Here is a 13938-nt window from a genome sequence, read left to right as displayed (position 1 = left end):
ACATTTGCTGTTGATTTTCTTTTGTTGTTGTGTATATTTTATTGATTCATATAGAAGACACACATGCACACACACACAGAGACGACGACGACGGCGACGACGATAGAAGAAAGAAGAGGAGCAATATTGTAGAGTAGGAGGGTTTTGACGGGGGACAGGGAATACTAGGGCGGGGGGAAAACAAACACACAGATACACAAATGGGGCTCTGATGCTTCTCTTCTTTTTCTTCTTCTTTTTGTTTTTCTTGTTGGTTTTGTTTTTATTTGTTGTTGTTGTTGTTGGTTGAATTAGGTTTTTCTTTCTTTCCTTTCTTTGATTTTGTAATTAAAATAAATTTTTGCTTTGGCAACAAAATACACCACGCACTGCAGCAGTTTTCATTTTGCTGTTGTTACTACAATAAAAAAAAAGACAAAAAAAATAATGAAAAAAAAAACAATAATAATTTAGATTTCGAAACCGTTGAGAGTCAGCAACCGCCGAGAGCCGACGGAGAGAGCGATGGATGGTGTGTAGGTAAAACAACGGCAAATTGCACTCACACTCACACACACACACACACACACACACATGCATAGACACACATTAGTGGGGAGAGAGAAAGAGAGCAAGTATTTTTCTTATTGTTTTTTATTTGTTGCTGCTGCTGCTGCCTCTGCTGCTGGTTTTCTCACTCACATACACAATTACAAGGGTGGATCGTTCATATGATTCAGAGAGAGATAGAGAGCGAGCGAACGAGCGAGTTTTTGATGAGAGAGCGTCGCGCACACATCGAAATTAACTTTTTTTTTTTCCTTTTTCAAGGCAGAGGCAGACGTGATGGCAAAGAAGAGCGAGACCAAGCGAGTCACATACAAACACACATACATGTACACACACACTCACACACAGAGACATCGACACCGACGCACAACGACGACGACGATGAAAGTCGTTGAGTTTTTCGTTAATCGTTGATGTAGACAAAAAATAAAATAGGTAGTTTTTTCTTTTTCTTTTTTTTTTACTTTTATTTGCGGCGACAGTTTATTCAAATTGTTCATTTGTTCACCCCAGGCGGTTGTTATCCGTCTCCCCCTCAATAACACGGCGCTGCTTGCTGCTGCTTGTCGCCATTTATGTTTTGTTCACTTTCCAGCATCTTCTTTCATTTTTCTGTATTCAAATTTTCTTTTTTAATAAATATTTTTTAAAAACAAAAAAAAAATAAAAGGAAAAAAGACTAGCGTAGCAGCAGATGAGTAATAAAGTTTGTTCACACACACACACACACACAGAGAGACAAATGTACTCGCACAATCAAACAGACACACAGTTGAGGAGGGAGACTCGATTAATTTTGCTTTGCACTTTACACGGTCGCGAAAAGTTTTTGGAGGTGGAAAAATCGAATATAACGAACCCTTTTCTTTTTTATTGTTGAAAGTGATTTAGATTTGGTTATTGCGTATTTGTTACATTTTAATTATTTATACTTTATTACTCAATGTATACGTATGTATGTGTATATACACTTTATTTCTTCTTTTTTCGCACAACACCGCACAGCACAAATGACGAGTCAGAAAATTTTAAACCGACTGTTTCTGCTGCTGCTGCTACTACTGCTGCTGCTGCTGGCTGGCTCTGGCTCTGGCAACGGGCACAGCAAAAGCAAACGACGACGACGCGACATCGCCACACACAATGGAAATTTTGCTCGCCTAGCTTTGCTTTTGCTTGGTGGGAACCAGCGAGTAGCGAGAGAAAGAAGATTTGTCAGTTCATGAGAGAGAGCGCTAGCGAATAGCGGCTTTTGCTCTTTTTTTTTGCCAACAGAGAGAAACGGAGAGACAGAGAGCAAGCAAGCGAGCAGGCAAGAAGAGGGAGTGTGTGTTGTGAGTGAGCTACCAAACAAGTTTTTGAATGCTAGTGTGCGTGTGCATGGCGGCATCGGCGTCCACATCGGGTCTCTCTCTCTCCTCATACGCACCACACGCTCTCTTTTTCTCTCTCTCGCTTGCATGCATCTGAAATCTTGTGTTGTTTAGGGATGGATGCAACCCCAGATCGATTTTGAGACCCCAACCGAAGTTTTATTTTCAGATTTAAACTTGTAGATTTTTTTGATTTTGCCTTTCCATATTTTTTGAAACAAATTTCGAATAAATTAACACAAAAAAACAAAAAAAAAAAGAAATCATAATTTATGCACTATACAACACTGCACAAATACACATGCAGACACACACACACACACACACGAGTAAAAGGCAAGCAGAGGCAGAATTCCTCTCACAACAGCAGCAGCAACCACTTTCGTAGGTTTTCTTTCGCCCCATTCCGTTCCCATTTTCTCTGTAGTAATGTTCCATACAAACACATACAAACGTTTGTGTTTGTATGTGAGACTTTGATTTCTTAGGTACTCTCAAAATAGCCGTTCAATAGATCTAGATTGTTTCCGTTTATTGCAGCCACTTTCCTTTTATTCTTATTACTTATTCCTGCTCCTTTCTCTTTAGGTCTTGGAACACACGCATACACACACACACACACAAGCACACACATATACACCATCGCCCGTCAATTGCTGCGGAAATATTTAAATGCTCGTTTTGAACCACTAATTTTATTTTCTCTTGCTTTGATTAAGAAATCCGAACTATTTGTTTTGCAGAGAAATTCATTTAAATTTGTTTTGATCAGATTTTTATATTAATTGTCGTTTGTTTTGATCAAGAATACATTTTTGTTTGGATAAGGATTTTCACACAAGTTTGCAATTTTTGTAACTCAGGTATTTCTCTGTGTTTCTGGTATTTTTGTGTCTTTTTGGTATTTCTGTGAGTTTTTTGGTATTTCTTTGTCGTTTTGGTATTTTCGGTATGTTCTATCTGCTTGCGTGGAAATACAGGGAATGTTGGCCAAGCCACTGTTTAAATCCAGCAGAGATGCCAATTGGCCAAAAACAGCGGCAACATTTAAATCAAATTACCAGGGCTGCGACTCATTTATTACAAACTCTTAATTCTTGCATGTTATGCAGCCCTGTTGGCAAAACCTGTTATGGCAACCCGAAATTCCATGTTAAAGCGTGGGGCAATAAAAATAAACAAAACGGCGGCTCCACTGCAAACAACAATTGTAAAAGTGGGCCGCCGCCGCCGCCAAGGGAAGAAGCAGCAGCAACAACAGAGACAAAAGCAGAAGCTAAAGCAGCGGCATCGACAGCAAGACAGGTGAAGGTGAGAGCAGTGGCGTCGAACATAAGCAACGGCGACGGCGACGTTGACGTCCAAGTTGGAGCTCGAAGATTTCACTTTTCTACAAGGCAAGCGACGAAGCAGTTCAGCCAAGCGCAGCCAAGCCAAGATTAACAAATTCTTCCACTTGGATATAAATATTTACAAAGTTTTGCAATTAGTAAATCCCCTCCAAATAGAAAGCAAAAATGTTTAGGATTATGCAACAACTGAGCCAAAGGATGTCCCATGGAGAGAGCCTAAGCCTGATGCAAAAACGTTATCTGGCGCTGGCGGCGCCTGCGCTGAAAACTTTCACTTTGCAGCAGCAGAAACAACAACAACAACCACATCGCTGGACAGCAACGTCAACCATAAGTAGCAGACAACAGCAACAGGTGACTACGCCACCGCCTCGACACGATTGGAATAGGGCTGTCAGTGAGGCAGAACGCATAGTTGGATATCCTACATCGTTTCTAAGTCTTCGCTGGCTCCTTAGCGATGAGATAGCCAATGTTGCATTGCATTTGCGCAAACTGGTGGGTAGTGCCCATCCACTGATGAAGACCGCCAAGTAAATACCCATTACATTCCATTCCATACCATCGGGTCCTAGTAAAATTTCTAATTTTTATTTATTTCAGGCATCTCCTGTATAATGGCAAAAATACGATGCAGGCATGGGGTTTAATTGTTCTACTCGTGTCAAAGGCAGCAGGACATGCGGCCAGCATACCGGATGTGGAGCAGGATAAGAGCGCTGGGGTTCTACATTCCCAACGTGCTTTGGCCGAAGTCACTGAAATGATTCGAATATCTCATCTGGTGCATAATGTAAGTTTTCATTTCTCATACATATTTGGCCGACTAAAGCTCAAGGGAATGATTTGGTTGCAGAGCGTGGTTAATCTACAGGCCAGCACGGAAGCTGGCCAGGATGTGGCCACCTATGATGACATGTCGTTTGGCAATAAAATTGGCCTGCTCACTGGTGACTACCTATTGGGTCATTCTAGTGCCGAGTTGGCCAATTTGCGTAACCAAGAGGTCGTGGAATTAATCTCGTCGGCTGTACGTGACTTTTCCGAATCCGAATTCATTGGCGAACGCGATGAGCAAAACAATCCATTGCCCTATAAACCGGGCACCTTCCAGCGCCCATCGTTGAATGTCGGCGTCGATTTTAATGAGCATGATGTCATGACACCCATGCCAATTGCCCAGGTTTTGGGCAATCCCGAACAGGAATGGGAATGTAGAAATATTTTAAATGCCGGCAGCCTTCTAGGCAAATCCTGTCAAGCATCACTTAAACTGGCTGGCCAGAGTGAAGAACTACAGCGACATGCATATCGCTTTGGCAAGCATTTGGCCATGGCTTGGCAGGCTTGCTTAGATGCCGAGCCCTTCCAGTGTTCCACATTGCCTTTGGATGCCACATTCAGTTTGGTGAGTGCTCCGGTATTGTTCCATTTGGAACATGATCCCAGCTTGTATGCCCAACTAGAGAAGGGCAAACAGTCAGTGGAGAATATTGACTATGATCAGATTCATAAGGCTATACTGGCTGGTCCTGCCCTGGCCAAGACCAAGGAGCTGCAACGTAAGCATACGGCAGCTGCTCTTGCGGTGCTGCAGCATTTTCCAGCCACAGATGCTCGACAGGCATTGGAGAATATCATACTAGCCATGCAGGATCTGTGATGGTTGTTGATGGTCGTCAATTTGCGGGTAATTGGGTTTTAGCATAGTATACAACTTTTTTTTAAGAATCTTTTTGAATATTTAAATAAAATAAAATAAAATAAGATTGTTAAAAAAATTAACTCAAACTTTAAAGTCAATTATGGAAATTCACATAAATTTCATTTAGTTATTTGATTTTGAACAAAGCCTGTTTAAACTAATCCTTAATTTTTCCACCAATCTTCGAATGAATCAATTTGTCCTGACAAAAGGACGTCTTTAATAATCTATTTAAATGTTTATTCCATTTATTCAGCTAGTTACATATATAGATATGTATGTACAAACATAATGAGGGACGTCTTGAAATTTGTTGATTACTAAATGCTAGAGGGGGATTAGCTATCGTGAGGTAATCCTCATCAGCACCAGTTGGGGGCAGCGTTCGTATTCAAAGTATTGGGGAAAATCCAATGGAAGGTGCTCTATAAGCCATGGCTTTGACCTTGTCTGTGCCACAAAATATTCATACATGGGTGCCACAGAATCACAATCGGCAAATGTGAATACATAACGCTTCTCCAAGGCCACATAGAATGTCTTTTTATTGTCTTTTTTTAGCATCTCATCGATGACACGTATGAAGGCATCCGTCAAGGTGTCATCGTATATGACATCGGCTGCCAATATGATATCGCTGGCATCTATGGCTCTGAGTAATTGTTCAGTTTGCTCCTCCTTGGGTGTGAGAAAGTTGAACTCCATTACTTTCACTTGACCTTGACCTTGACCATGGAGCAATTTGAGATTCCTTTGAACATTGCCGCTTATAAGTTGGAGAATGCAACCCAAATCGACATCGGTGCAATAGACCTGGCCCGCATTGTGGATGGCGGCTGCTATACTAGTTAGGCCAACGCCAGCTCCCAGCTCCATTATGGTCCGGCCAGCCATTGACTCGCGCCGATGGAATAAATAATCCGCCAGGAGCAGAGCACCCCGCCATACTTGCAGGCCCACCAATTTTAATTCGGTTGCCACGGAATGTTCAAGTTCAATGACGCCTCGCCGGGGACGGGCAACATCCAGATCTCCATCCTTGTCAATAATGTTGCTCAATGATTTATCCTGTTTTTCCCCAGTTTCCGGATAACGGAAACGAAACTTGGACACCACTTTCTGGCCATCCTCTGTGCGAGTTGGTTGATAATTGGTCTCACTGTAGATCTCCGAGCTGACTGTGTACATTATTGGAAGACAGTTATATCATTATGAATATATACATAGGCCTTTTGCCAAAATCTGAGGTCTCTCTCTTGGCCCTAGGTCGCCTAGACCCTGGGCAACAAGTGTGACCAGCTCAGCAAAATTTGAATTCGGTGTCCGTTGCAAAATAACGTACACAGTGGTGTGTAGCAATGAAAGACTAAATCAATTGTTGCAAAAAAAGTGAAATGGAAACAAATCGTTTTAGAAACTAAAAAATTAATTGAATACGTTTTAATTTTTTAATTTAAATATGTACATACTAAATTGCAGATCTTTAGGGCTAGTCAAAACATGCGAACCAACATTCCACACAATCTGGTGCCATAAATATGCCCAACACTGTACAGAAGTGCATGTAGAATTATATTTTCAATTTTACATTGTTTTCGAATTCGAATAGTCGATTTTTTAACGCGACTATCCCAATTGATTGTTTCTTTTTCTAATCATCTTGCCCCAATGTGTATTGGCAACAAGTTTAGTGTTGAGCACAGCTGATTGGCCTTGCAGCGACTTGCAACACTACCTCTAAAGCGTGCATCTTGTCTGGCAAGCGATGGAAGTCGAAGATGAGGAAGATCCCATTGTTGAGGAGGTAAGTTGGCTATTGATGATTCCATGAAGTAGCTGCAATTAAAGATCCTTTGAAATCACATACCCAGATCCCAGTGTTCCTGTCAAAGAATCTACAGGGCAACCTCTATCTCTTCCAATATCCAACCAAAACGGAATTGCCAAATCATGACGACGCTGTGGTCGTCAATTGCTGTGTGAAACCCTTCACCCAGGAGGTGAAGGTTGACTTTGGCTTGAACATAGAATCCAAGCACTATGACAGCTTCAAGGCTGAGCAATTCGCCGTGGCCGCCGATGGCAAGCATACATACGGAACTGGACCGGCAAAGGCGAACGAGAGGCCGACATATAAACGTGGCATAATGGACAAACAGGCATTTACCAGCACTCGCTCCCTGACAGACATTTCGAAATACATTGTGGGCATATATGCGGACAAGGAGGTCCATTTGTCGCCACTGGCATCGATTGTCCAGCTGCGACCTGCCCTAAATCATTTTGACAAGGATGACAAACGTCGAAAGGCCGAGCAAAAGGCTCAGTCTGACGATGTCGATGAGGAGGAGGTGCTACAACAAGTGACTGTCAAGTTTGCACGTGGACCGGGAGCGGCAGCTGCCAAGAAGACCAAGGAGCAACGCGGCGGCACCTACAACAGTTTCGTGCAACGAATTATGGACGAACCATGGTGCGAAGCATTTTGGCATGCCCGGAATTCATCGACTGCGGAAATAGAACGGCACAAATTGTATGCAACCAATCATCAGGCCAATCCATCGTTGGCCCTGAATGCCAATGATTACCTGAGGAAACTCTTGCCCCATGATGAGCAGGTGCAGCAAGTGAACACGATGATGATGGCCCATCCAGTATATAATAAGGCAATGCTTAAGACGATGCCATTGCTAGAGCAATTGCGTGTCCTGCTCAAAGATGCTCGCATGTTATCGTTCAGTGATTTGATGAAGGTTCTTAGTGATCATGTCGATCCCCAGGTGACAGCCGATAAAGTGCTAGCCCTGTTGCCGCAAGTGGGCATATTGCTTCATGGCAATTGGGTACCCAGATCGGAAGTGGTCTATCCTGAGAAAATGCTCTCACATGCCAATGGTGCGACTGCCGAGCAAATGATACGAGCACGAGATTATATAGTAAGTCATTAGGTTTAAGCACAGCATTTGTTAAAGAGATTAACATTGCCTTCCATTTTCCATTTGTAGCTCTTTCGATTCTCTCGGACTGCTTGCCTATATCGTACTCAGGTAATGGCCGCCGTTCAGCTGCCTTCAGCGGAAACATTGGATGTACTTCGCACTGTGGCCCGTGTGAATGCCACAAAACGCTGGGAGCTACTTGTACCACCCGATAAGGAGTTCGAGCAGAAACATCCAGATCTAGTGCAGCGCCAGGAATTGCATTGGCGAGCCTCTGAGCAGCTCTACAATGAAATGGACTGGGCCAAAGAGACAAAACGGGTACGCAAACGTTCCACACGCAAAAGTGAATCCCAATCTACAACAATGCCGCCGCCTGCACTCAACCCCAACTCCTTAGCGGATGCCTAGCACTTAGTTAGAATATATACACATACATATATATATATATATATATATATAATTAAATAAAGATCCAAATGATTTATTTTGTAAGATATTCTGTAATAGTTGCACACAAAGCATCTCGATTGCTTTCGGTCACATGATAGATAACAGCTCCAGGTTGTTGCTTCAGTAGCTTCACCATAGGTAGCGACTGTCCCTGCTGGGGTATGGTGGCCAGCAAAGGCACTTGGCAATAAATGAGTTCCTCGAGAGCGTCTTCAAAGGGGAAGCTGCACAATTCCATTTTACCCACTTCATCAATAACCCACAAAGATGAAGACGGTTCCTTATTATCATTAAGTATGGGCAAAATTACTTTGTCAAAATCTAGGCAATACACGGAATATTTGCCCACTTTGGGACACGGCAAATAGTTTTCTGATGGGTCCTGCACCCGTGCCAGTATGCCACGTTGTCCCGCCAGTGTGACTACATCAAAACCAATGCGCTGATGGCTTTCATCCCGGACTTCTTCGGTATAGAATCCCTGTAGTTTTCTTACTCCCGAAAGATTTGCACAGATTTTGCGCACTAAAGTGGTCTTGCCCACACCTGAAAGGATTACAAATCAGAACCAAATTGCAGGCAGAATAAAGTGGATTACCTGGTGGTCCAGTAATTAGAACAATCCCAGTCGAATTTGCCATTAACCGGTGTGTCTTCAAGTGGCGGATGCGCAAACAGCTGTTTATGACCCGGCACAGTGGCACAAGTAAAAATAATATGTAGCTAAAATCTTTTCCTCTCTCTCAGTATAAAATATATTATCAGGAGCATTTACTCTTCTTTTTCCAATTTCGATGTGATTTTTTGTTTTTGAGAGTTAACAAAATTAAATTTCAAAGCCCCTTTTGATTCTCCAATATTTTAGAAACTGATTCGATATGTTGAAATTTTCTAATCAATAAAACATTTGACATTATTATCGAGTGTTAATAAAATAACTCAACAGCTTATATTAACTGATTGCATAGACGGATCTTGACGAGGGGAATTTTCTCCCAAAAGTATGCAATAAGCCGACCAAGAATTCAATTTTCGAAACGTATAAAGAAGTTTTGGAAATTCGTTTGGAAAGATATAAACTTTTTGCAAATATTCCAGCCTATTGCATTTTAAGTATGCAGGAGCTTACTTCTCCCATTTCACAGTCCTAGATCCCACACTTTCTCACAATATTTGTATAGACAAATCAGACTGTGCAAAATTAAGACTGATAGAGATAGGTAGATAGATATCAACACAAAGAAATGTATGCCGTCTCCCTCATTCTGATGCCAAACTGAACGTGTCCCTGTCGCTTTCAGGAGAAATTTTCTGTAAAGGAATTTCCGAATCATCTAACGGAAACGAATTTACCGTTTTCACACATCGTAAATAACGGTACATTAGTAAGACACCACCTAGCGGTCAAATTTTTTATGCATCGAAAATGATTATATTGCTCAAAATTTACTTAAATGAAACAAACTTTACAAAATGACTGGATATTTGAGTTTTCTTTTTATTTACACATGCAGTATATACAGATTTTGGACAATTCTTATGACTAATTTTAAGTAAATGTAGTTTTTTGTTCTTAATTCTATTTATGTACACATGTATTAAAAAAATATTTAATAGAAATTTATAAATTAATTAAATTCGATTCGAAGTAGATCGAATACATACATATATAAATGTATATGGAATAACTCGTACAACTCTTCTTAACAATTTATCATAACATTGATTGTGTGTTTTTGTTTTTATACAAATACAAATAGGATATATCTATGTATGTATGTATAGGAGATACAGAATTTCAGGCAGTCATTTAGATTTTGGCTAGAAATTGGTGTACCACTTCTCTGCAAGGGCTCTAATTAAATTGGAATTCATATAGTCATTTCCTTCCTTTTTGGATGCGCTTACGGAACAGTTTTACCGTATTTTAATTCCAGTTCATATTTGACTAAACGTTCTTTTTGCTCTAAATCTAGTTTCTTTAGCTCATATTCCTGTCGACTTCGCTCACGATCGAGCTCAAATTTCTTTTCATCGAGCTCCAGTCTTTTGGCTTCCATTTGCAGTTTTTGATGCTCGAGCTCTTTAGTCCAATTGAGCTCCTCCCGTTTCAGTTGCAAATAATCCTGACGATACAGATACGAATTGGGCGTTAGTTCTGCTTCATGCTTGTCATTAATTTTCGGTTTCTGTTCAAATTCCGAACGTGTTGAGGTATCGGGCGTATGCGAGGGCCATTGGGAATCATTGTAGTACGTTTGTGTATCCTCTTCCAATTCAACCTGAGCCATATTGACAACATCTACCTCATCGTGCAGATCCATTGCTGCTCTAGGCTTGGGTTTCTTGCCATTTCTTTCAGGCTCCTCAATAACCAAATCATTGTGCCATCGCCTGATGTGACTGGTTAGATTTGAGCCATGATTACCCTATTAATTGAAAGCATTGTTAGTCCAAATTTTTTAATACAACAATATCGTTTCCCGTTCTCTGTTTACCATAATATGATGACCGCATTGTCTGTTATCCTTTTCGACCATACAGGTGCTTGTATTTGTTTGTGAGTCGAATGTAAAGTATTTCCGGTATACGTTTGACTTTGGTCGTGGCATTTTGAGCTTTAGTTCCAGTTAAAAATTAATTAGAATTATTCTTAAATTATAACAAAGTAATTACGAAAATATAATCCAGCCAACAATGTTCTTAAACGCTGGTCACACTATAATCGCTAGCGATTCCCTCCGATGAAATTGGCGTAAATATCGATACATTGCACTTTATCAGTGTCATAAATTTTTTTTTGGCTCGGGCGAAATCGAGATGTTGTTGTAAGTGATGTCATTTTTTGTTAGGCCAAAACAGCTTAATCGACTGAAGAAAACAGCTAAAAAAAGCGTAGTCCCCGGTATAAAAGTGGAAAAAAGGTGATTTTTATATATTGTTTTTCAGTCCATACCTAAAATTTTAGATAAATAAATTTCTAATTTACAAATATATGTATGTATATATATTAATTTTTTGCGTGTCCTGCAATATTGGCTTTAAAAATACCAAGTACAAATGGATTTTTTCTTGCAAAACTATTCCAAAATGGGTTTTTCGGTCATGCCACTGAGTTAAAATTCTTGTAACTGCCTTTTCAATGGATAACCATCTGGTGTCACAAGCGCTTGGAATTTTGCAGGGAAGCCTTTTGATGAAAAATATATTAATTTATTTATTAATTTTAACATCAATCAATGTTTAGGACAATACAGACATACATACATTTTCAACATCGCACTTATCGTCAAATGCGATAGAAACCACTCAACAAATAAAATTCCCGCTGCCCGCTGTTGTTCATTCCCGCAATCGCATTTCCCAAACAGCCAGATCTGGCTGGAAAAAAGCTGAAATGACATCAGTGGTTGTTGTTTCTTATTGTTGTTTTTGTTTTCAACGTGAGCGGGTGTGTTATTTTGAACGACGCGTGTCGCGCGTGAAAATAAACCGAAAATATATCAACACTTTATCAAAAGTGCATTCAAGATCAGTTGGTATTATTGTTACCCGCTTTGAATTAGAAATACAATTGAATTTAATTTTTTTTTGATAATTTTTGTTTATTGTTTGGTCAATCAAAGTGTTGTTGTTGTGAGCGCTCCTTTTTGGTGCATTGCGAGTGCGTGGCCGCCACGGCTAGTGGAGTCTCCTCTTTGTCGCCGTGTTGGTGTGTCGGTGTGTATGTGCAGTGCGCGTGTGTGTTGTGCTCCTAAGGAATATGCAAAGCAAAGGAGTGTAAAGTGAATCAACTAGATTACATTATTTTTTCCTTTGCCTGGCTATTAACAAAATCACACAATCGCAAACATGTCGGAAATATCACCGGAATCCGACCTGTTGCATCAAAGAACTCAATCGTTGCTTATGGCCAGCTCCATGTTGATGGTGGACACGGGCTGTGTGGGTGTGAGTGTGGGTGGTGCAACAGCCACAGGACAGCAAGCCACAACTGGCGGAGGATCAGTTTGTCTCAATGTCGAGGACCTGCTGAGAGAGAATAATGCCCTGCATTCAAAGATTAAGGAGTTGAGCATGGAACGTGATCGCTTGCTATGTGAAGTTTCCAATTTGCGTTTGGAACTGGATATGTCGGAGCTGAAACGTCTGCCCTTGGAATTGGATGGCTATGAAGGGTGAGTGCAAGTTCCTTTTTTTCTGTTTTTCCATTCACTGTGTGAGTGATGGGTGGGGGGAATGGGCTGAGAATTAAGAGGGTGGGGGGGACTGAGTCATAAGGGGCAGCTGCTGCAGGCTAAATAAGTCGTCTGGTTTTCCTGGTTTTTTTGCTTCTTTTTCTTAAATATTTTTGCAACCCCTTTTTTGCTCTTGTTATTGTTGTTGTTGTTGTTGCCCCGGCTACCTGTCCCTTTTACCTGAGAGAATGACTGCTAATCGACACTCGACAGTGTCGTCCATACATATAAAACCACCTCTGATCGCTTTTATAAAAGATACTTTTTTTGGTTTTTCCTTTCTATTGCGTTTTTGGTTTTTTTTTTGCACTCTCTGACTCATTTTTCTCTTTCCTTCAGTCGTCGCCACCCCTCCCCCCACCAGCCACAAAATGCTTATCACAAATATACTTTTTTTTGTTACTATTTGTATTGGGTTTTTTCATTATCAATTTGAGTTCACTTTTTTTTCGTTTTTTACCTTGCCGATAGAAAATATTGTTGTTCTTCTGCTTCTTCTTGGAGGTAGATAAGAATTAACGACCACGAAAAATGCACGGAAATTCAATGTTAAGTACAAGTGATAGATAGAGTTCTCCCCTCTATGTATGATTAACACGAAATCCAAAAGGCAAATAAGCAAAGTGCGCAAGATAATATGAATATTCTCTATATATATATGTATATATATAAATGTATCGATCAACTAACTAACTAAATGCAAAAGACCAAAGAATTGGCCCAAGAACAAAACCGGCAACACCAACAAAAACAACAATACAAAAAGAGAAAGAGAAAACAGAATTACCGTAACACACCAAGACAAAAATGTCGATTTTTTCTTACCCTACAAATTCAGAAAAAAAATAAAATATTTTTAATTTAGAATATTGACGTTATTCATATTTTATTGTTATCTACTGACGAAATGAATGAGTTATTCAATTTATTTAAGTTTTTAACCGCATATATTCAATGTCGGATTAGCCATATAGCAGCATTAGCTGTTAAAGGATAATTTTATACAATGTTTATTCATCTACCAAAATATATGTAGTTCTAAGCAAAATATGTAAAGTAACAAAAATTGAATTTATAAAATTCTGAAAATTCGTAAAACTTTAACTTTACAAATCTGTAACTTGGGCTAACATTTGAACGATTTCCAAAAGTGATATCAATTTGAAAGTAAATCAAGCTAATAATCAAGTTCACCAAAATGTTCTAATAATTCTTAATTTCTTTTGAATCTTTGGTGGAGTCGATTTTTTGAGTTTTTTAAAAATTCATGGATTTATTTTCAAGTTAGCATAATGTCTTTCAATCTGCATTAAAATATAGAGAACTAAA

General features: G+C 40.0%; 6 protein-coding genes across 6 annotated transcripts in view; 3 read left to right on the top strand and 3 right to left on the bottom strand.

Moving 5' to 3' along the window:
* Positions 1 to 3019: 3019 nt before the first annotated feature.
* On the top strand, positions 3020 to 5059 carry LOC6645647 (all trans-polyprenyl-diphosphate synthase PDSS2). Its single transcript, XM_047011871.1, has 4 exons — positions 3020 to 3233; positions 3413 to 3807; positions 3878 to 4067; positions 4131 to 5059. Exons 2-4 carry the CDS (start codon positions 3440 to 3442, stop codon positions 4935 to 4937), a joined length of 1365 nt encoding a protein of 454 aa, XP_046867827.1. The 5' UTR covers positions 3020 to 3233; positions 3413 to 3439; the 3' UTR covers positions 4938 to 5059.
* A 111-nt stretch (positions 5060 to 5170) lies between these two features.
* On the bottom strand, positions 5171 to 6265 carry LOC6645646 (methyltransferase-like protein 22). Its single transcript, XM_002068286.4, has one exon. The coding sequence runs from the start codon at positions 6165 to 6167 to the stop codon at positions 5322 to 5324; it is 846 nt and encodes a 281-aa protein (XP_002068322.1). The 5' UTR covers positions 6168 to 6265; the 3' UTR covers positions 5171 to 5321.
* Positions 6266 to 6703: 438 nt separating this feature from the next.
* Positions 6704 to 8413, top strand: LOC6645645 (DNA-directed RNA polymerase III subunit RPC5). The gene is made up of 3 exons (XM_002068285.4): positions 6704 to 6783; positions 6851 to 7915; positions 7985 to 8413. Exons 1-3 carry the CDS (start codon positions 6745 to 6747, stop codon positions 8327 to 8329), a joined length of 1449 nt encoding a protein of 482 aa, XP_002068321.1. The 5' UTR covers positions 6704 to 6744; the 3' UTR covers positions 8330 to 8413.
* Positions 8382 to 9241, bottom strand: LOC6645644 (nucleoside-triphosphatase THEP1). The gene is made up of 2 exons (XM_002068284.4): positions 8970 to 9241; positions 8382 to 8917 (listed from the first exon to the last, which is right to left on the bottom strand). Exons 1-2 carry the CDS (start codon positions 9010 to 9012, stop codon positions 8403 to 8405), a joined length of 558 nt encoding a protein of 185 aa, XP_002068320.1. The 5' UTR covers positions 9013 to 9241; the 3' UTR covers positions 8382 to 8402.
* Positions 9242 to 10031: 790 nt separating this feature from the next.
* Positions 10032 to 11097, bottom strand: LOC111518977. The gene is made up of 2 exons (XM_023177464.2): positions 10870 to 11097; positions 10032 to 10800 (listed from the first exon to the last, which is right to left on the bottom strand). The coding sequence occupies exons 1-2, from the start codon at positions 10981 to 10983 to the stop codon at positions 10276 to 10278; spliced, it is 639 nt and encodes a 212-aa protein (XP_023033232.1). The 5' UTR covers positions 10984 to 11097; the 3' UTR covers positions 10032 to 10275.
* An 890-nt stretch (positions 11098 to 11987) lies between these two features.
* The window catches only part of LOC6645365 (IQ motif and SEC7 domain-containing protein 3), a 46407-nt gene continuing 44456 nt past the window's right edge, over positions 11988 to 13938 (top strand). Inside the window, exon 1 of the mRNA XM_023177530.2 lies at positions 11988 to 12549. Within this exon, the coding sequence (XP_023033298.1) occupies positions 12224 to 12549 (326 nt within the window). The 5' untranslated portion in view covers positions 11988 to 12223. The remainder of the gene's footprint in view (positions 12550 to 13938) is intronic.

The sequence above is a fragment of the Drosophila willistoni genome (assembly GCF_018902025.1).
Source record: "Drosophila willistoni isolate 14030-0811.24 chromosome XR unlocalized genomic scaffold, UCI_dwil_1.1 Seg143, whole genome shotgun sequence".
Taxonomy (NCBI): Eukaryota; Metazoa; Arthropoda; class Insecta; order Diptera; family Drosophilidae; genus Drosophila; species Drosophila willistoni.
This window is presented reverse-complemented; position numbering and strand designations above follow the sequence as displayed.

What these genes read in the sequence shown, in the direction of transcription:
- LOC6645647 (XM_047011871.1), top strand. Translation starts at nt 3,440, where the DNA reads ATGTTTAGGATTATGCAACAACTGAGCCAAAGGATGTCCCATGGAGAG. An exon ending in CCACTGATGAAGACCGCCAA is followed by an intron (nt 3,808 to 3,877) that starts GTAAATACCCAT and finishes TATTTATTTCAG; the next exon opens with GCATCTCCTGTATAATGGCA. An exon ending in TATCTCATCTGGTGCATAAT is followed by an intron (nt 4,068 to 4,130) that starts GTAAGTTTTCAT and finishes ATTTGGTTGCAG; the next exon opens with AGCGTGGTTAATCTACAGGC.
- LOC6645646 (XM_002068286.4), bottom strand. Translation starts at nt 6,167, where the DNA reads ATGTACACAGTCAGCTCGGAGATCTACAGTGAGACCAATTATCAACCA.
- LOC6645645 (XM_002068285.4), top strand. Translation starts at nt 6,745, where the DNA reads ATGGAAGTCGAAGATGAGGAAGATCCCATTGTTGAGGAG. An exon ending in AAGATCCCATTGTTGAGGAG is followed by an intron (nt 6,784 to 6,850) that starts GTAAGTTGGCTA and finishes TCACATACCCAG; the next exon opens with ATCCCAGTGTTCCTGTCAAA. An exon ending in TACGAGCACGAGATTATATA is followed by an intron (nt 7,916 to 7,984) that starts GTAAGTCATTAG and finishes TTCCATTTGTAG; the next exon opens with CTCTTTCGATTCTCTCGGAC.
- LOC6645644 (XM_002068284.4), bottom strand. Translation starts at nt 9,012, where the DNA reads ATGGCAAATTCGACTGGGATTGTTCTAATTACTGGACCACCAG. An exon ending in TCTAATTACTGGACCACCAG is followed by an intron (nt 8,918 to 8,969) that starts GTAATCCACTTT and finishes TAATCCTTTCAG; the next exon opens with GTGTGGGCAAGACCACTTTA.
- LOC111518977 (XM_023177464.2), bottom strand. Translation starts at nt 10,983, where the DNA reads ATGCCACGACCAAAGTCAAACGTATACCGGAAATACTTTACATTCGAC. An exon ending in AATGCGGTCATCATATTATG is followed by an intron (nt 10,801 to 10,869) that starts GTAAACAGAGAA and finishes TTCAATTAATAG; the next exon opens with GGTAATCATGGCTCAAATCT.